The 21,255-nt window shown below is 39.0% G+C and overlaps 2 protein-coding genes across 2 annotated transcripts; both read left to right on the top strand.

Annotated features, from left to right (window-relative positions):
• The first annotated feature begins 7,538 nt into the window (after positions 1-7,538).
• LOC107225117 (la-related protein 6) lies at positions 7,539-11,306 on the top strand. Its single transcript, XM_015665458.2, has 2 exons — positions 7,539-9,778; positions 10,204-11,306. The coding sequence occupies exons 1-2, from the start codon at positions 8,683-8,685 to the stop codon at positions 10,776-10,778; spliced, it is 1,671 nt and encodes a 556-aa protein (XP_015520944.1). The 5' UTR covers positions 7,539-8,682; the 3' UTR covers positions 10,779-11,306.
• A 1,149-nt stretch (positions 11,307-12,455) lies between these two features.
• LOC107225124 (guanine nucleotide exchange factor subunit Rich) lies at positions 12,456-20,594 on the top strand. Its single transcript, XM_015665468.2, has 16 exons — positions 12,456-12,761; positions 13,156-13,263; positions 13,416-13,571; positions 13,811-14,125; positions 14,265-14,356; positions 14,458-14,731; positions 14,856-15,008; positions 15,170-15,373; positions 15,453-15,816; positions 15,895-16,100; positions 16,249-16,590; positions 16,681-17,170; positions 17,285-17,573; positions 17,684-18,156; positions 18,252-18,609; positions 18,763-20,594. Exons 1-16 carry the CDS (start codon positions 12,627-12,629, stop codon positions 19,085-19,087), a joined length of 4,284 nt encoding a protein of 1,427 aa, XP_015520954.1. The 5' UTR covers positions 12,456-12,626; the 3' UTR covers positions 19,088-20,594.
• The last annotated feature ends 661 nt before the right edge of the window (positions 20,595-21,255 follow it).

The following is a 21,255-nucleotide window of genomic DNA, read 5'->3' on the forward strand; positions in this document are numbered from 1 at the left end:
ATACATAACTAAAATTACGTCATTATTTTGGCAATGAACGATCTATGTGTGTATTCCTATACATATACTTTACAAAGTGAATACAACGTGTGTGTGTGTGTGTGCGTACATTAACTTTCAAACTTGCGGGATTTGTCTGGAATACCGCCGAATACACTTTGCACGTAGCGGTCCTCCGTCAAGTTTTACTTTTTAATATAAGCCTCGCTCGAAATGAAAAGTGATCCGCGTAGTTTTATAGTAATTCATCGAACCCCCTTGTGATTTCATTTGTAGGTAGAAACGCTCGTGGTTTTTCCTGAAAAAATTTCTGATCTTACAATTGCATTACTCCCAAGATTTTATACCGCGGTTAAGGATCTCTGGTAAAGTTGGCTCCAAGGAGGGATGGGGGATGCCCCGCGGCGATGTCCCTCGAGCAAAGCTAAGATCCCTGACCCAGTATATTATTATATTATTATGCCGCCGACCGCCCCTTCCAATTCATATCGAAACGGATCTGGCACTGTTACATCCCTTCCACTCTTGAACCGTCTACAAAGTCCGGTGAGAATAGCATTCGTCTGCATAAACCATTCTTTTGGCAAAACCCATTTTACCCGTAATGGTACGTACACGAGTATATTTTTAATCACGGGAACCCGGCACATCGCAAAACGCCATCCAGAGGCAGAGAATAACTTTCCAAGTAGCACAAAATCATCTGGAACTGACTTAATGACGTCTAAAAAGTGCGGAAATTTAATGAGAAAAAATATACGTATAAGCAGTCAAGAATATCAATGCGACGTTCGTGGACTTTTAGGCGTCATTAATTTTCAGATGATCTTGGACTACGTGGATTACTGAAGAGTACAATTTCGTATTTGATGGTAAAGCTCGCTCTTTGGCGTATTTTTTTCTTAATATTAGCTGCATAGTTGCGAAGTAGAAGATTCACAGGCTGCATTAAGTTTTGTGTGAATTTATTTTCTGAGCATCAAGCCTCAAACAACACCCTCATCTCACCGTGAAATCGCACTCGTTTGTCAAAGAGTTTTAAAAACCGTTCAGAAAATTAATTACGCAAATGGTAATTGGCTTCCGACTTTGATACCGATAATCTATTGGCGGTTTTTACACGGATTTAGGTTTCTCTGATTCGTGATCGAAGTACAGAGTTTGAATTTACAGTTTTTACTAACAATAAGAGCCAAGCGTAATTATGTCCAAGTTTTGCGCTGTGCAAACCGCCTTAGATTGTTCCCGTATTTAATAAAAGCTCTTTACTTTGCGGGTTGGAACGATTGTGGGTATTTGATGATCGGGAAAGCTCGCCAAGTCGCTATTAGCATCAGTTTTCTCTAGAGGGAAACTCAAGTTTTACACTATTTTCCTTCTTTTTCCATTCCTTATCGTAACCATAAATTAATAACGAGTCATAACCGGAAGATAAAAATTATAATCAGATGCACCAAGGTCGCGAAAAGAAAGTACCGAATCGACTCGGTATCGGGCGGCAGTTGGTAAATATTAAAAACAGCCAATTCGCATATAAATTTTGTCACATTCTGTGGGGAAACAGTTTACCGAGGGGCATCGATCCTGCTCGAGGTTTTTACCAGATTTTTACATGCATGGCTACGTCTTCCTGGCATTTAAATAATGTGAAATTTAAATAATCACATGTAGAATCGATGCTGAATTTCGTCATACATGTATCTTACACGTTTCCTAATAATTAATCTCAAATGACTGGATGCATAGATGTTACTAACTTTAGCTTATATTTATATGTATTCAGATTATATACGTAAACTTTGTGTATTTATCAAGGTGTGTGTGTTTGTGTTTATATGATAAATTTGCATACGTTATGCTGTAATAATTAAACAGTTGATCTTATAACATTTTAAAGATTATATCGGTATTACAAGTTAACCTCGATCGCGGATTCTACCGATAAGCAGCTGTTCTGTATACGTCACATACATCACAGTCTAAAGTCGTGGATCTATCCTTAGGACATAGAATCGAATCATTATCTACTTTAAGGAGATAGGCATACATGTACTTTCGTTGTTGTGTGCGCGGTGCTTGACGTAAAAGGTGCGATGACTGGTATTGGTATTGTTATACCGAGTATTGGGCCTCTGGCCTGTAATATGGTCATGGTCATCGCGGCGGATCACCCCAGGGCCTTACTTCGGGCCTTAAGAACTGACTCAACGAAAGCAGTGTCGCTCAATTTTCGAAACCCGGTAAAAACTCATTGAGAAACGAATTTCTTAAAACTAGAGGGTGATTTTCGGCATCCGAAATATTCTAGGCTGAATAGTTCAATTTATTTTCAGCTCGATTTCGCTTTTGTTATTGGTTCGAAACTGGGGAAATTGTACTCAGTATGCATTGAGTGCAATCAGTGAAAAACGCTTAAACACCGCGTTAAGATCCGACTTTTTTTTACTCGAGGGCGATTTTCTACCCTCATAATCTGTTGTATCAAAAAGTCCAGTCAATCTTCATCACCAACTCCGTATCTAACTAATTGATATCGGAACTATTAGCTTACGAGTACCCTTTTCTCTCATCTCATGGATAGCGCAAACTAAGATGGATAGCGATGCGAAAACAGGAAATTGAAGTTAAGGTTGTCGGGTAAGGTGACAAAGTTTTTAAAAAAATTGACCGTCGCATGATACTGAACAAGGTCAAGACGGTACGAGGATATTAAAAAAGCAAGAAGTAAAAAGTAAAATGCAAACATAAATAAATGAGTAAAAAAAAAAAAACCCCCATACCAACAAGACAAAAATAAAAGTAAAAATCGAGTGATAAGTTGAAAATAAAATTGAATTGATCGTTTGGCGAGTTACCCTGAGCCATGACCCAGATTCGTTCCTGTCTCTTGCGGCTCGCAAGCTGGAAATTGCCTCGGGGATTACCGGTAGTATAACGTACATGTCTTATGCGTTCGACGTGAATAATATATTAAGATTTTTACTGACGAAGGTTTGAATGTGTTCGGAAAAAAGTGTCTAATTACGAATTAACCAATCCCCGTATATGCTATAAAAATTTTCTATCACATTCGATAATAATTTGTTCAAATTTCCGGTCTATTTTCACTGCGCGCAAGTTTATCGTGAATGTTCGGTTGCGTCAATGCAGGCGCTTTTTGCGCGCTCAATAAATCATGGAAAGGCCGCTTGGACATCATTCGGTAGGACACCAACATTATTGGATGCCAAAAAAAAAAAATGGAAGTAGTATTGGACGCAGAGATTTATCCGTGTCCGATCGGACTCTTTACAATCGTTTCGATCCTCAGGGTCCAATGGTTATGTCGAATAAATCTTAATATTGCATATGAATATTTTTTTGTTTTATTCTCGACAAGGGTAGAATTTCTACTGTTGAGAGTGGTACACTGGGACTGGTAAAAGCTAGTTATTTCATATATTTCATGTATCTCTGTATGCATGTCCTTCTCCTCAACGTTATAAATGGGGACTAAAAATCGCTGACCGCCAACCGGATATCGCTGCATCGGCGCGCTAATCATAACACGTAATATTTTCTAGAAATTAATTTGCAACGCGCATAAAATATATCAACCGATACAGTTATTTCTCAATTTTCGCAATAAGCGCAACAATTTAATGTATCGAGGTGTTGTCATTGACACACGTAAAGCAATTGAATGTTTCCGTCATTTCCAAGAGTCTGACATATGGAAATCCAGTCTTTAGATCATATCTCATATCGCATGCTCGTTTAATTATCACATTTTACACAATACGAGAAGGCAAGCATACACGCACGTGTTTGCGTAGACAAATGACATTTTTGTTTTCGATAACGTACGTAGATTTTTGGTGTGCGTAGAACTCAGCCCGGGGCTGGAGATCAGATAACAACCCTTCAATCTATACCTTTGACGTGATTTAATTTCAATATTAATTTCGGCTTCGTTTCGTTCGTGTGAATGTCCATCTCGCTGTCAGAAATGGTTTGGAGCTACACGGTAGACGGAGAGCCTTGAAAGTCATTTTGTGAACGCTGCAACCGTAGGCGTCAGAACTTGAGAAGTTCTTCCTACACGCGTATAGTGTGCGCATTGAGTACACATAAGTAATAAGAATGAGAGTCTGCGGCCAGCCAGCCTTACGACGAATTTGCGAAGGTTGTATATATACCTGTGTCATTGGCTTATTGAACTGTTCTCAACTAATCCCGTCACCGATTATAATTTTGATAACACCCGGTGCTTTGGGCCCGTTCGAAGGATGTTTGTTGAACGATGAAGGAGACAGAACGGTGGGAGAGACAAGTTTGACAAATTGGTTAAATATATAACTATAAAATAAATTTGTTATCGCAAACAACGACTTAAGAATGCTCAAAACAGTAAACCATTCTGCATTTATGTTCCACGATTGAATTATATATTATTGGAAACATTTTTATTTGATATTAGATCCCTCGCTATAAAACAATATTATAAATCTTTATTCCTATATCCATAAGTTTATTGTTTTGGACAAAGAAAAATATTTTTCTCGCAATATCAAGAGCCGTGTTAACGTTAACATATATGCGGAATAACGACGGTAAGGACAATAAAATGCAGAACGGTTGGAATTGCCTGTATTTATTAGCTTATAAGCACATTGAGCCTTGACTTCTTCGATTATTAACCGATAGAAATCTCGCCGGTGATTGTGTATCCACAAGCCATTTTGTAATAATTATTGTATTCATAAAGACTGCTAAGCGTCGTCACTGACCCGCTCAATTGCGGTGCAAAATTGCGGTGCAACGATCACGTTATTATGAAACTGATGCATGGCGTTCTAGCGAAAGTCTACCCACCTGTGGAGTTATTACACCTTATGCACAATTTATTGATGATATCTGCAGCTTGTTATCCCACAATAATGCTCCCTTGTTGTAATGTTACGCTAATTACACTCAATCATAGGCACGTATACGAATGTATGCTCGCGTGTTTCCGCCTGTATTGCAGAAGTTGTAACCAACGATGCGTGATGGTTAAGTGCGAGGTCAGGTAGCGTTGACATTCCTTGGAACTATCTCGATCTCGACAACTTCTGACTTCATCAGCTGTCTAAAATCCCGGTAAACAGAATCAAATGTCTTGTTTCAAGTGTTTACGTTAATAGGGGTAAGAAAAAAAAAAATATAGAACCTCGTGTAACATATCGAAGGAACGAAAGAACAAAACGTTGTCTTATTTAAAAAAAAAAATCAAAAAAACAAAAACAGTTCCATAGTTTGTAGTTACTTGTTAGGTATTCCTAACCAATGTCGAATTGATTACGTACCTACTAATATACCTAGGCCACGATAATATTTTGCATTTATTTCCTTCGAGAATATATACTGCTCCAGAATGATATATAGTTGCATGCATACCGTATTCGTTGATGTTTATACCCGTAACGTTTGTCCATAGAGGTACAGCATTAATTTATAGATCAACATATTACGTATACGTTGATTATTTTATATTATACTTGTTGCGTTGCGTTAAGTAAAAAGCATTGGTTTGTAAATTGAAAGCTGCAATTATCAATCCCCAAGGTGGTACGCAACAGCTTGTAATTAATTATGTCTATTACTTGCACATCAGCTGTACTTCTGATATAATAGTTCGCTTCTTAAGATCGCTGACACGTTTTCTTTCGACACCAGTTTGTAAATAATAGTACGATTTTTACATTATAATTCTTCATCTACGTGTTTGGTATGAATACTAAATATGGTATAAATTTCATAAGCAGCTGGAGCTGTTTAATTAAGGTTTGATAATTACGGTGTAAACGCGTATTATTTGAACATTTTGTGCGTGCTTGCGTGCCTTTCGTGACTAATTGCGTGGTATATGCCTGTAATGTATCTACAAGCCAACTCTTCCCTTCCGAATCGGATCAAGAACGTACGAGCGGATCGTTACAGTGAACAGTCTGACATGAGTAATTGTTTACCTTTATAGAAATTGTTAACACATCGGAATCGCACGGGCATACGAGCATCGGCAGGTGGTTTGTTCGTGCATAAAACAACTTTCTTGGAACAGTGATTTCATTTACAGCGTATATCGTAGTGTTGTGATATCGGGCCATCAGAGAACATGTCAGTGTTCCGCTCAAAGATACATTTACCTCTGTAGCTATTGCAGCCTCCAAGGTTGAGCCTCCTAATTTTACGGTTACACAATCTACTTGTTCAATAGACCCCGCGGAGTTACGTGCAAATGGTAATCTTCGTCTTCGTGATTTCTTCTCATTAAATATCGTTCGCACTGTTCTTCAGTAACGCGGTTTCTCAAGAAGTCAGACTTTCACGAAGAGCTCGTCGAGACTTCATTGTTATGTACTAAATTGTGCATTAATCTATACAATAACCTGATTGAAAAGACACCCAAAAATATGCATACGCCGTTATGGATTTTATAAACACACATCTTTTTAACCTCGTTCATTGTCAGATCTTTTCTCAGGAAGTCCTATAGGCGTATACATGTATGTGTATAGGCTTCGTATACAACTACTCATAAATTAATAGAGATTCTCATGCAAAGTTTATTATAGTACATTACTTCTTGATAATCGCCGCCTTGACTGGGATGAGGTTTTGGCCTCTTTTGCAAGACACGCGGGTCTCTCCGTATTTAGCTTATATTTAATTGTAGAAAAAAGATAACACGAAAGGTTTTGTCGTTACCAATTTCTAAATAATACAAGTTGCGTGAGACTTGATTATTGACAAAAGGTAGATACCTTAAAACTATTACTTTGTACTTCGATTGTAGGTCAGTGTACCTGTAAATGGGATGACGCAATATCCAATATTTACGAACTAGACTGTGATGACATGTTCCCGTTGCATAATTGACACCGAAGCCCCTCATAGATAAAAACGAGGCAACGCACGCACCTCGTGCTTCAATACGTTTACGTAAAAGTTAAACCAATTTGTCAGCAGGGCGGCTCGTTTTCCTCCAGCAGTAAAATGTAAGGTGATCGAGGCTTGCAGGGTGTGGGTGGCGTGAAAAAGATGCAAGTTCCACGTCAGAGAGGGACACACTAAAGTTCGAAATGGATTAGGCGATAACACTGATCTCTTAATGATGTCGCGTGCCTCGGGCATTTTCCAAACTGCAGTTCTAATCAGTCGTGGCTAAAGTACAGAAGGAAAATTTCGCTCACACTAATTAGGTTGAATTTTTATAATTTATGGACGATCATGGACGACCCGTATAATTTATCTGTGATTAAATTTTCCACTAAATTGTCGCAGAAGGTGATAATACGACGACGATGGTGAAATAATTCTCAAACTGAAACAAATGTTCAGATAATTCTCGACGGTGAGCCGGACAACCTGCAGAACTGAAATAAACTCATTGTCAGCTCTCAAACGTCGTTTGCACGACAATGAAATATATTTGGGAAAGTATTAGAAAAACTTAAAAATTATCATAGTATTAAAGTCAGCCGCTGCCTAACGGTGGGAATATTTTTATTGGATCGTGATCAGAGAATGCTCGAGAGAACCCCTTCTCCGATCTTGGTACCGGCCGCACTTGACCCATATCTTATTATTCGTTCAGCGTCCGGATGTGTTATAACTCTTAATACCGGCAGACGAGGTTGTGGTGTTTATGTATGTACCTTTCAAACGATAAGCCTTAAGCCATAAAAACGGCGACTGCGACCGAAGAGTGTTGAGCCAAGTTAAAGCATTGTGCCGCAGATCGGTCGCCGGATAAACCGGACGTCCTTTCGTTTATTTCCTTTCTGTGTGAGTGTATAGCTTCCGCAAAAATCGCCAACCACGGGAAGGGGTAATACTTGACCGGTATACGAGAAGGTCACGACCTCATCGAGGTCTTTAAAGGTTCGCCGGCAGGCCGATCACTCATAGCTGACGAATGTCGCTCACGCGCAGGCGCATAAACCGAGCAACGCTGCATGTCCGACAGAAGCGAAAGTATTTAAAGGAGGGAGCGAGCCTTGCAGAAGGCTACTAGTTTGTGAACAGGCATAAGCTCAGTGTGGTCCGCTCTGGTGCCTGAAAGAGCATCCAGAGAGCTTCAAGATCGGCTCTTAAAAAGCTCTTTAGGAAATCATCCTCTCCCCGCAGCAATTACCGAACAATTGAATTTACACGAGTTGTTCAGTTTCAGTGGAACTTAGTGCCGCACATTTCACGTCTGTCTGGGCTGTGCATAAAAGTGCCATATACCTTAGCCGTTAACTAAGAAAATCGTTGTTTTTTTTTGTTGTTGGTTGGTTTTGCTCTTCTTTCGTTTATTATATATATTTTTTTTTTTTTATTGGAGAGGAAATTTCTTGCCAGTATTAAATTTAATCTCACCGCCAATATATTACAAACGGTGAGAAATGAATATTTTTTTATCGCAATAAGGATAACAATAGATGCGGGCTTAACCGAGACTGATGAATCTATAATCTTTGAAAATTTTGAAAATTCATTTCTCAAGACAAATGGGAATAATTTTCTAGTTCTTATTGTAGACGATAAGTCGTGCGGAACGCGGTGCTAACTGACGCACAGAAAGCTCAAATATATATTCGAAAGGTAAATATTGGCGAACGGAAAGAGTTTTGTTACCATCGTTGAGTATTTCGAGGTATAAAAATATTTATTATAATGGAGGAAGTAATCGAAGTGCAAGTTGAAAAAAACGACCAAGTTGGCAGCTTGACGTTTTCTCCACCACCGATGAAGAAGTCCGATACCAAGGACAGCATTTCCTCGATCGACAGCGACGTCAGTTTGTCGTTCGATCGGAGAGGATCGAAAGGAGAGGAGGCGGATTTTTCGGACAGCGGAAGCTCCGACTGCGACCGGAAGACTTCAACGAGCAGTAAGAAGCAAAAAACCAGTGACCAGGACTCAGGAGCAGATTGTTTGGAAGACGTCGTGCCCAGCGAGTTGGACGTTCCGGTAGTCGCGAAGTCTAAACCCAGTCCAAAAGATACCGAAGAAGATTTCTCACCACCTAGCGACGATTTGGCTGACAAAATATGCGCTCAGGTAGAGTTTTACTTCTCGGATGAGAATATAGTGAAGGACGCCTTCCTGCTGAAGCACGTTAAACGAAACAAGGAGGGATTCGTTTCCCTGAAACTCATCTCCAGCTTCAAGCGGGTGAAACACCTTAGCAGAGACTGGAGAGTCGTTGGCGCGGCTTTGGCCAGGTCAAAAAAATTAGAGGTCAATGAACTTGGGACCAAGCTGAGAAGGCTGGACCCTCTGCCAGTCTACGACCAGACGACACCGTCCAGGACGATATTGGCGGCCAGATTACCGGTCGATAAACTGTCGGTGGAAAGCGTAGCTGAGATATTTGGTTCCTGCGGGGAAATAGCGTTGATCAGAGTGCTCAGACCGGGACATCCGGCACCCGCGGAAGTCAGGCAGGCCATTTCCAAAAGGCAAGAGTTGGCAACGAGCGAGGAATGCGCGTTGGTCGAATTCACGGACTCGGCATCGGCCAGAACTGCTCAGCAAATGAGTCTCGGGGATATGAGAGTTTACGAACTTCAGCAGTCGGCGGAAAAGAAGCGGAAACAACAGCCTGGCAAGAAAAACGCTGTCACGAGAATCTCTAGGGAAGAGATTTACAATTCTTCAAGCTGTGCGAGCGGCTCTGAGGCCGAAGACGGCAGGTCGAGACACAGACGACCGGTTCATGGACATCCAATTTATCCCATGGCTGTTTATCCTGGGCAACCGTACCAAGGTACCGTTTGTTTACTGAGGATTAAATGTCATTTCACGGTTTTCAATTCTAGAAAGTAGAGCTGACCTATAGACAAAATCAAATATTCCCCGTTTCCTGCGATCACATATTATATTATTGTAATTGTATAAAAAGCACATGATCTCAACTAATACTATTTAATTTTGATTACAATTAGACTTTTGTACAATGGAATAAACTTACACAATTTTAATATTTAATAGCTGAAGCTGTAACTAGATTATTTATCATTGCTATAAACTTGATGAATTAAAGAAGCACGTTATAGGTATAACAGTTTTAAAGGGTTGATCTCAGAACTGTCGACTGTTGACGTTGTGTAAAAATTAATTGACTACCGATGTTACATTGTCGAAACGTGTGATATTAAAGAACGAATAAAAATTGTCTTCATCGCTTTTCAGGTCCTCCTTCGCCAGAGTCTTGGTTGTCAAGAAGATTATCCGCTTGTTCGATGTCCGGTTCAGACACCGGCTACATCCTGCGTCGTCTCTCTTCCTGTTCGGGTTCAGGATCGGACAGCAGTAGTTTTGGACGAAGATACTCGAGCTGTTCATCCAGTTCGGAAGCCGGCTACCATCATCAGATTTACGCGCCTGCGACAGCCGGTTACTTTCCTCAAAATCGACGTTTCTCCTGCTGTTCCGGTTCGGGATCAGACTGTGCGACCGGATTCAACCCTTCCAGGAGAGGTTCCTCCGACTGTGGGCCATTTTTGCGAAGGCTATCCGCCTGCAGCCGAGATTCTGGCTTTGACAATGGAGCGCGAAGACTGTCAGCCTGCTCTTCCGGATCCGATGCCTCTTTCGGCAGATCCAGAAGCAATAGTGGCGGTGCCGGAGTAAACCATCTTCCCGATAATATTACCAGAATGCCTTCCGGCCCCGACGGCACTCGAGGCTTTGGCAGACCGCCGCGGATGAATATGATGATGAATCCCATGACCCCCCTAATGGCAGCCCCCATCGGGCCGTGTTAAATTTTTTTCATTAATTCCCGTTACACGATCCATGTTATTTTATATTGTTGTTGCGCATATAGCAGAGGTTGTTCCCAACAATTGAAAGAGAATTTATCACGTGGAACCCCGATTGTCAGAATAGAATTTAAGAAGTCAGTAGATTTTCACCGCATATTTACTGTTTAGTATTATCGTGTAAGTACCTACGTTTAACACCGGCATCGTGTAATTTATTTTGCTCTTATTATTTCAGCAAAATTTTCTTTTTTTTGTTGCGTTTTTTTTTATTTTTTATTTATTTTTATTTATTCTTTTGTTACTTAATATGTATATTAGATATTAATTAATTATAATCGTACTATAAGTCAGATACGCTGTTTTCGTGATGTTATTCTCGCGCAATAATGTAATATTTGGTTCAGCGAATTGTGTAAGGATCTGTTTATGTACATAGTATATACGCGTGGCATTTGCATGTGTATTTGTATACCCGTATAGTTTCTTTAGTGAAAAGGAAATGGGTAATAAAATGATGTTTGAATAATATTCCGCTATTCTAATACGGTATTTAATTATTTCACTGGTGAGTCACGTCTTAATGTACAATATATATCATATCGCCCGCCTCCGTGACTTTAGTACATATTTCGGGTAGGTTACGACTGCCTGCGTCTAACTATTATTAGGAAGAAATACACCTGGTACTTTCAAATTCGGAACGATGCAATACCCTTCCAGAACTAATATTCTTGTTAATCAGATTATTATCGTGTAGTTCACAATGCAGGGAAAATATTACGTGTATCTTACATTCAGTAATCCGATTAGTAAAAAGCGCAGTTACGCAATGTATAGGTATAGTCCCCTCATTTCATTTTGCGTATAATATTTTCCCTGCATTTTGGTCGGAACTTGATTTGTTCATTTGGTTTACCAATTGCAGTAGCTAGCTATTCTTTAGATTGGCTGGAAACTCTAAGGCTTTTGGAATCGTGGATTTTCATCTGAACTTAGGCAGATAATCAAGTTATAGTGTCTACGTGCAGTTAGTAACTGTCAAAGAACACTTCAAAGAAATGGTATAACCCAATTCGTGTCCATACTTGGAGGTAATCTTTACTATGATGTCGAAGCATAGCTAATCGAGTTAACAGTGTCGACCTTCCGTTAATTATTACAGTTGAATACATCGGCAGCAACTTCACACAGATGAACCTGAAAACGTTGTAGTTATAAATTGTTCCTTGCATTTGCATTATTTTCAGAAAATAAATTCATAATGCAAATAAATCTCATAGACTTGCGTGCTATGAATGAAAAATAAAATGTGTAGAGCAAGTAGGATACCAAAAGAAACAACAATACGTGGCAGTACAAAACGCCCTAGAATAGGCAACCTGACGTACAAACACTGCATAATCAGTATTTTTTGCTTCGAATTCTTCTCGACGCGCAATGGTGCTGACATTACATATTGGACAAATGCATTACAAGAACGGTGGTTAAACGTATGTATAATTCATATGTATGAATAAATGTGCAAGGAACAAATTACTAGTTGAGAAATAGGTTGTATCAGTTAATAGCGACAGACTGCGTCGGGTTTGTGAAGCATGTCAAATCGGTTTGCGCCAGTAGCGTTTACCAATCGATATTCACAGCGAGATGGGGATAGCTGCTATGTTCGCGAGCTACGTGGATCGGCATTGGAAGCCAACTTCGGACAGCGGCGTACTATACCGAAGAAATTTTAATATTTAGGTTAAATGGTGTTTACATATCGGCTCCACTGTGAAATGCTAGTGTTTAGATTGACGTTGAGTGAAATGTGAGGTCTGCACGCAAGTTGGTGGTAGTCGGAAAATCATGTTTTTTCCGATAGGATGGCCAAGGGTATTGAACATACCTGAAACCGAGAAAATACGCGCTGTCGTTTGCAACAGGGATAAAATATTGTTCGCAATTCTAACGGATGACGTGGTTGCCATCTGGTATTGTAAGGTATGTAATTTCATATTTAGAAACAAAATCTACCTGTTGAAAATTTATCCGAACTCTTAGCTGTAACAGTTGAACCAACTGTCGTGTTATTCTATTTTCAAGTGTTATAACCTTCTGTTATCAACCCCTATTCTCTTTACTCTAATCTGTGACATTTATTTTCGAATGTTGTTGTCAATTCCCGTGGTTGGAAATCATCATTGACAATGCTAGTGCTTGCGCCTTGAAACATTTGCTCAATTCATCAATGCTCTTTCTACTTGCCTCGCGAAAAATTATTTGATTGTTGTACTTAATTATTGTTATATCGATATGATCAAATGTTGTCTGACAACATTTTGTGATCCATCATAAAAATATATGCAAATTGCAATCCTTGTTTGTAACATTTCAGCCATGTGTGCCAATTGTGTTTGTAAGGCGTCCACAAGATTCTATAATCAAATACGGGGAGAATGTATTAGTCCAATGGCGTCCAGATTCAAGTATGCTGGTCATCGGGGTGAGTTATTTACCTGTAGTAGGAAAAATTGTTAATTATTTGATAAACTTTGTCGGTATTTTTGAGTTGAAGGATGTGTGTTAATATTCCACATGAGAATATAATCTGGATTTAGAGTTGTGATACTTATTTACTACCATTATTTTTTGCAGACATCGGACAGCTACCTTTTATTTTATCGGTTGACAGAGTACAGAGTCGAGGGAAGAGGACTTTATGAGCAGAAAGACTCACCTGTTAGTAGTTTAAGACGCGACAGTGCCGAATTATTCATCAAGGAGGTGATCCCACCAATTGTTTTGACTCTGGTAGGTACAATCTAAAATGAAAAACCATAACTGTGAGGAATATATTGCAAGGAAAACAACTTGAAACTTTGGGCAAAAAGCCTTTGCTTTGTCATATTTTTTAATGTTGGCAACAAAACTTTGTGTCTAATTTGATTATCATCTTCTCACATATTTCCGTATCTTCTTGCTGCCAACTGTTGGATTGTTGAATAAGTACAAAAATTTACTGTCTATCCAAAACATATATTGTGTTGTAGGAAAAGTCGGTATGGGTTGATGGTGGAATCAGTTCATTAGTCTGCATCAGGGATGAATTAATGTTAGCAACACAGACGAGTCACGTAATTCGCTACAAGTGGGATGGAAGTGTGAATCGTGATTATTCTCTCGATTTGCGTAGAATTCCATTTAGTGTCGACCAACAAGTGTCCACGTTAGCTGTGCCCATTACTGAAAATAATGTTTATGTTTCGGATATTGAATATTCGCCTTTAGTCGGAGGTTTCGCCGTCACACTAAGCAATGGAAAAGCGGCATTTCTCACTGCTCAGTCGTTGAAATTTGATCCCAACGTAAGTCAGCATTTTTGTAAATATTCCTAAGATTGGTTATAATTCTTTGCAGTCGTTTCACACTTAGAAACCCCCTGTAAACCTTTTAGAAGATACAACTTCCTTTCTTTTTATGTATAACATAAAGTTAATATTCCAGCAAGTACAGGGCATATGGGCCAGAGATTTGGATGACGCGACTTGTGCTGCTGTTAATCATAAATATCGGCTTATTGCTGTTGGTAGACAAAAGTTAGTATATCCTATTCTCAATGAAAGACTGCAGTTACCAGTTTATTTTATGAACTTCCTCCCAAGTACCTATTTTTATTAAATTAATCTTTTACTTGTAGTTCTCAAGGTGTGGTGTACTACGTCGATGAAACTACTGGTGGCTTGGAGGTTTCCCACACTCTAAGCCTTTTGTCTAAAGATTATCCCGGCACACCAGGATCTGTCAAGTGTTTAAAATGGACTCCAGATGGTTGTGCAATTGCTTTAGCTTGGGAAGGAGGTGGATTAGCAATATGGAGTACATTCGGCGCGCTGTTACTTTGCACTTTGAAATGGGATTACGGATTGAGAGTAGACTTAATGAGAGACAATCCACTACACATCCATGCAGTGGTAACGATGTTACACAAACTCATTTTCATTTTTCTCAAACAAATTCAGTTGCGGTTTTATAGCATTTATTCGTACACATGCCTTCTTTATTTAAAAGTGATCAATCTTTATTACTGATATTCAGGAATGGTCGGCAGAAGGTTACCAATTATGGATGCTTCAAGAGTCACCTGAGCCAACATTGTCTGAGGAAACTGGTGACCAAAATTTTAGTCGAAAACGGTTCCTTGTTCAGTTGGATTTTGTAAAGAGTCCTTTAACCGTAAATCCATGCATGGTAAGTAGAATGACCCAAAACTTCACCCATGAAAGTAAATTTCAGTGATTAACTTGTAATTCCATAAATTTTCGTTTTCTGCAAATGGCTCTCATATTTCTCGTCCTTATTTATTTTCCATGGAATATTTTAGAAAATATTCAGTGTCAGTTGTGTTTCAGAGTCACCATGGGCATTTATATCTGCAAGGTGAGGATCGTTTGTATTTAAATTTAGGTGGCGGAGGGGTATCGACGAGTAGCAGTGTACTGTATCCCTCAAACGAATCACCGTTAGATATTTCAAATCAGGCACTTGCCGGATGTAAACAGTGGCTAGTTGTTCCCATACCAAGTGCGTACAGTGGCTCGAACTGGCCGATTCGGGTGTGTATCTTAACAGAAACTCCTCAATAATTCTACAAAGTTTTGGCATAATGTTTACTTCCTGTCTCACGATTTCCAGTATACTGCCATAGATGAAAAAGGGCTTAGTATAGCAGTAGCCGGTCGTGCGGGCTTGGCACATTATTCTTTACCACCCAGAAAGTGGAAACTTTTTGGTAACGAAACACAGGAGCGTGATTTCATTGTCACTGGAGGCTTGTTATGGTATCGAGGTCATCTAATTGCCGGAAGTTACTCATTGCTGGAGGATAAAGATGAGATCAGAATCTATCCCAGAGACACGCGATTAGATAATAGTTATGCAAAAAATATCAAAATGCCTGCTCAGGTTTTATTGCTGAACACATTAAAAGAAAGATTACTCACGTTTTGTGCCAATGGACAAGTCAGTATTTACGATATGGTGCTAGAAGGTGATGAAGGTGAGTTATCAAGTCTGCAACTCCACTCATTTTATCAAGAGAATGAAACTTACAATACTGACTTATTTCTATTCACAGGTATAAGTGGTATAGAGCTTACAAGAATACAGACTGTAGATATTAGCGGTCTATGTGTTCATCCAGCGTGCGTTGTGAGCGCTACGTTAACTACGATTCGAGCGGAAACAGCTGGTAGTCATCCGCATCCTGAAAGTCTATTACTAAATGTCTCTGGACGATTACTGATGGTTCAGCGCGATCACTGCAATGATAATTCTGAAGTGGTAAGACTAAAGTAACTTATTATAATACTAGGATATTACCTCGTGGTTCTGGTTTAAATTTGCTGTTTAAGATTTAATTTTGCTGTTTAATCACTAATAAGTTCAGTCATCGAGTCTAGTTTCAATATTTCACTCAGTTTATTTTCAGCTGTATGCTTGTAGTGCGCCAACAGTACTTGCTTCATGTGTTGAAAATGTTTGGGTTCCTTGGAGATCACGACGAGATAAACCTCATTTGACCGAAGCATTGTGGCTGTTCTGTGGAGCTCATGGTATGAGAGTTTGGCTTCCTCTATTTCCAAGGAATCACCAAGAGAAGGCACACACATTTATGAGTAAAAGAATAATGTTGCTTTTTCATTTGAGAATATATCCAATGGCTATACTTTTTGAAGATGCAATTTTACTTGGGGCTGAAAATGATACTGTTTTATACACATCGGATACAAACTCACCGTTCTCTCTGCCTTTCAGTGTATTGGAGTTAACGGTAATTGTTGATTTTATAGTTAATTTACCATACGCATGAAACATTATCTTGTTATAATTTTGATCTCTAAACTGTGCTGTCTTTTTCTAGAGTCAAGTCTACTTACATCAGATACTACGTCAATTAATTTGTCGGAATTTGGGGTACCATGCATGGGAGATTGCGCGGTCGTGTTCGGCTCTACCATATTTTCCTCATTCTTTAGAACTTCTGTTACACGAGGTTTTAGAAGAAGAAGCCACCAGCAAGGAACCAATTCCTGATGCTCAATTACCCTCCATTGTTGAATTTATACGTGAATTTCCTGGTGTCTGGGCTCGTGCAGTTGTTCAATGTGCCAGAAAAACGGAAATAGCACTTTGGCCGTATCTGTTCTCCGTGGCTGGACCACCTAAGAAATTACTTCAAGACTGTCTCCAAAGACAACAGCTTGATACTGCTGCTAGTTATTTGATAATTCTACAAAATTTGGAACCCTCCTCAGTGAGCAGGCAACATGCAACTCTTTTACTTGATGCTGCTTTAGAACAGGGAAGGTGGGAACTCTCCAAAGATTTAGTACGATTCCTCAGAGCGATTGGTGAGTGATGAGCTGTAAATTTAGTTTAAGACAAGATTCACTGTAATCTAATTAATCTTTGATATTAAGTAATAGCAATTGTTATCTTTAATTAACGAGTAAAATTAAAACCAGATCCGAACGACGTGGAATCGCCCCGTACATCATGGGGCGGGACAGGCAAACTTGGCGGACCACCGCAAACTCCTTCTGTATCTCCTCATGAAGAAGATCTGTCATTTGTCTTGGGTACTATGCAAGTATCGAGGAGTAGAAGTTACAGCACTACTACAACTCCTAAAGTTCAGATTGAAACAACGACTAAGGATGTAGCCCCATCTTCCGTTTTGGAGAAGACCAGAAATGTAGTAATGAGGCGAAAGAAGTCTGTCCCAACTGCCAAGTCTGAGAAAACTGAAAATAAGTAAGTAGTCTGTAACAGTTACTTATAACTACAAAACTATTGAGATGTAAACATATATTTGTGAAATCTATGAGCATTATTATCCTTGTGTTCTTTTGTTCAATTAACAGAGAGGGATCAGCAGAAGAATTTTTTATTGACGTTATTCTGCAGCGACATGCAAGGCGATTATTAACTGCCAGACGACTTGCAGATCTAGGAAGATTTGCTGCACGACTTGATTTTCATCTAGTTACCTGGTTTGCACGCGAACGTGACCGAGCTGCCAAAATTGATGACTATATTAGTGCCCTGAAGACAGTTCATGAAGATTTTGGATTCCCTTATCCTGTGCTGTCGTTACCAATGTTACAGAAAATCAGGCGTGCTAGTATCACTTCTTTGAGATCGATGAGATCTATTAGTATAGAACATCCCGATGAAAATGAATTAAAACCGAACTTTGCTGTTGATTTACCTGACAGTGGATACACTAGTTTACCAGGAGGCAGGCCTCCATATACAAGTTTAATATCTCCTGTTGCTAGTTTGGAATCACAGTTTCCAGCCGTCGAAGCCAAACTTGCACCGCACATGTTGCAAGGTAACTAATTGGTTTTTACATGAGAGTTTGTTAACATCGGATGATGCTTATCACTTTTCTAGTATCAACAGGTGAATTTACTTTCTCATTTTTAGATGAAAGCAGTGTTTTAAGCGATTCCAGTACAGTTTGGAGGGAGGACGTTGAATCAATTGTAGGAAATGGTATTGGTCCAGTTTGCTGGGAGGCAGAGCCAGTCGAACCAACTGACATACATGTCTCTGCATCCTGTGGTTCTACGAGTCGTGGAGAGGTACAGTTGAGATACCTTCTGCAGCTCTTTTTGGAAGGCGGCTGTTTGGGCTGGGCTACTGTATTGGCTACCGTTCTCAGAGATTCACCAGCTATGGCGAGAATTGTTAGAGCTGCAAATGCTCCATCGCAGACTTTAGATTCAGTCATAAATTTACGTGACGGGCTGATAGCACTAACAAGGTGGTCAAATACTGAATGGTGAGCTGATATAAATTAATTAGTTACATGAGAAACTTTTGTCTACTCAGGTTAGGTTAGGTCATTTAAAAAAAATATTTGAAGCAAATTAGAGTGTCTGAACAATTTAAACAAACTAAAAAATCGTGACGTATGCAATAATTGTCTTTTTAGCTTGGGATACAAACCATTCATGCTTGGCATTCAAGTACACCTGACTATGTTGAATCGCTTGATATCAACAAAGCAGCAACCGGAACAGGAGCAAATTCCAGAAAGTCCATCTCCAAGCCCTGCCCCTTCGTCAGGTAGTAATCCCCGCGGAACAATTTCACGATCGAGACATTCCTCAATTAGTCATACATCAACAACTGCACCGCTAGAAGAGGAGACATCCCACGATTCCTCATTAACTATGGAAGCTGATTTGCGTGGAAGCCTTAACAACGTTAATGTAGTGGAAAGCAATAATATTCAATCAGGGTGCATCATCTCTTAGTGTGTGAAACATAATTTTCTATATGTGTAGTGTTACACGTGAAATTAATTGTTAAAACGATTCCCCATCCGATTACAACCTGTTTGTTACCGTTTTATTGTTAGATTACAGGTTAGACAATGGGAATCAGTTGAGAATGGATATGCTTGTGTGCGATGTATTCAGAAATGTAGATGATTTACGTTATACACAAACCCGTAGATAAAATATGTCTGATAGAAGATAAAAGTTGACTGATCAGTCACGAAATGGTAACACTGTTGACTGTATTTGAAACGTCCGTAATGATGTACGTGCATCAGTACTATTCCCCCATAATCAAAAATCGCACTTTTATGTATCTATTGTGCACTTAATGATCGTTGATAATTACTCGTTAGTAGAAGCATTTTTCGACTAGATAACATTTTTGTAATTGGTGAGGGTTTGAATATTCTTTCCAAGCAGCACGATAGCAATAGCAAATTACTCAAGTATATGAACTACTTGACAGCTCAATGATATTTCAATTTGAAATTATCAAGTTATCACTTCTTTGCCAAAGCTCAACGGAATCAGTCTGTGTTAGGCAACGAAAGCAAGTTAAAATGTGCAATTAATCTTCACTGATATCTAGCGTGGAATGAGAGAAGAAATACGGAGATATGTTCAGTCGTATTCTTCTATCGTATTGTTTGACTCTCTTACTTTTCAATTGGTAATTTAGAGTCGAAATGTTATTATACTAATAGGATAATACTCGTTAATATTAGACCCTCTTAACTTTGTGGATTGCGTGGTGAGAAACAGATTTGCTATTCTTGCGAAATAATGCTATTTTTATTGACAATTTGTACGCTCCCAGTGAAAATAGTCTTGCTTTGCGAGTGGTAATTTCGATCTGCTTGTCAAAGATAGTAGCAGATCTATAATGTAAGATTTATTCTGATTTTTTATCACTTATGATGTATGATATTATTAATAACAATTCATTACTTTTATCTGTACGAATGAATCTTATTATGAGAGTAAGAAAGGTGGTACAACTTTTTCTTGTGGCAAAACAAAACTGGCGTCACAAAATTGCTAGTGAGCAATCTGCTTGACAGAATTGCTGGAGTTCAGTACTGAAATAATTTGAAAGTTCCGCACTTCATTGAAGGACTGTAAAAAAACTGGAAATAGAATGTATAATAAATTATTCAATCTGTAGTGATGCAACGATACAGGAATCAGTCTAATAGCAATCTTTCAAATATTCGATATTCGTACATAAGTATAGCCTGTTCAAAACGATGACAGGCAGAAGTAGGAGGATTAGCAAATGATATTCACATCTGTGGTTTTTACACAGTACAGGTGAAGGTAACGATGTCAATAACTGGAGTTCAAGTATCTCGTGCATAACGAAGTGAGAAGAGTCCATTCAGTTCGAGAAGGCTAAAAATAATTAGAAGTCAATAAGTTACCTTTATACATATATATTGTAAAATATTATTTCGTAAATATATATTATATTTTCTCATAATTTTATTCTGTTACTCTGAGCATAACTGTGACGAACTTTACGGTCTGTATTATATAAGTGGATTTCGCTAAGTATTGTAGGTATCCTTAACATTCCCCTTAACAAGATGGAAAAAATGATTGAATCCGAAAATTGGACAGATTTACCGCTTTACTTATTCGCTCTAAGATTTCAGGACCGTGGGGTTTGGCTACCACCCCTAAAACAATCCGGGCAGCCCGGGGGGGGGGGGCTAAAGGCCCAAGGGGCATTCGGGTCCGGCAGTCGACCCTAGGATTCAACCGACAAACGCCAGTCGGTGGAAGTCCCGTTCGTTCCTTAGGGGTGAATGTACAGACTATATTGGTGTTTTCAAGGGTAAGTGAATGCAGTTTTTTTTTTGTAATTTCACAATTTTTTATTCTTCATGGCTATAATAAATGTTTCTGTATCGATTTTACCAGTGGAGGCAGCAAAACTACGGAGAATTTTTGACCTCAAGCTGCCTGTATTTTTGGCGTATAATTCGGTAATTTTTACATATTATTCTAGCGTCTCGCACCTTTTCTAGGTGGTGGCAGTAATTTTTTGCCATAACTGCGCACCATAAATTTTGTCATTGTCCTTAATTATTATTATTATTTAATAATTTGTGTATTTCCTACAATAAATACTCATTTTG

The sequence above is a fragment of the Neodiprion lecontei genome, chromosome 5 (assembly GCF_021901455.1).
Source record: "Neodiprion lecontei isolate iyNeoLeco1 chromosome 5, iyNeoLeco1.1, whole genome shotgun sequence".
Taxonomy (NCBI): Eukaryota; Metazoa; Arthropoda; class Insecta; order Hymenoptera; family Diprionidae; genus Neodiprion; species Neodiprion lecontei.

What these genes read in the sequence shown, in the direction of transcription:
- LOC107225117 (XM_015665458.2), top strand. Translation starts at nt 8,683, where the DNA reads ATGGAGGAAGTAATCGAAGTGCAAGTTGAAAAAAACGACCAAGTTGGC. An exon ending in TCCTGGGCAACCGTACCAAG is followed by an intron (nt 9,779 to 10,203) that starts GTACCGTTTGTT and finishes ATCGCTTTTCAG; the next exon opens with GTCCTCCTTCGCCAGAGTCT.
- LOC107225124 (XM_015665468.2), top strand. Translation starts at nt 12,627, where the DNA reads ATGTTTTTTCCGATAGGATGGCCAAGGGTATTGAACATACCTGAAACC. An exon ending in TCAGTGTATTGGAGTTAACG is followed by an intron (nt 16,591 to 16,680) that starts GTAATTGTTGAT and finishes GTCTTTTTCTAG; the next exon opens with AGTCAAGTCTACTTACATCA. An exon ending in ACGATTCCTCAGAGCGATTG is followed by an intron (nt 17,171 to 17,284) that starts GTGAGTGATGAG and finishes AATTAAAACCAG; the next exon opens with ATCCGAACGACGTGGAATCG.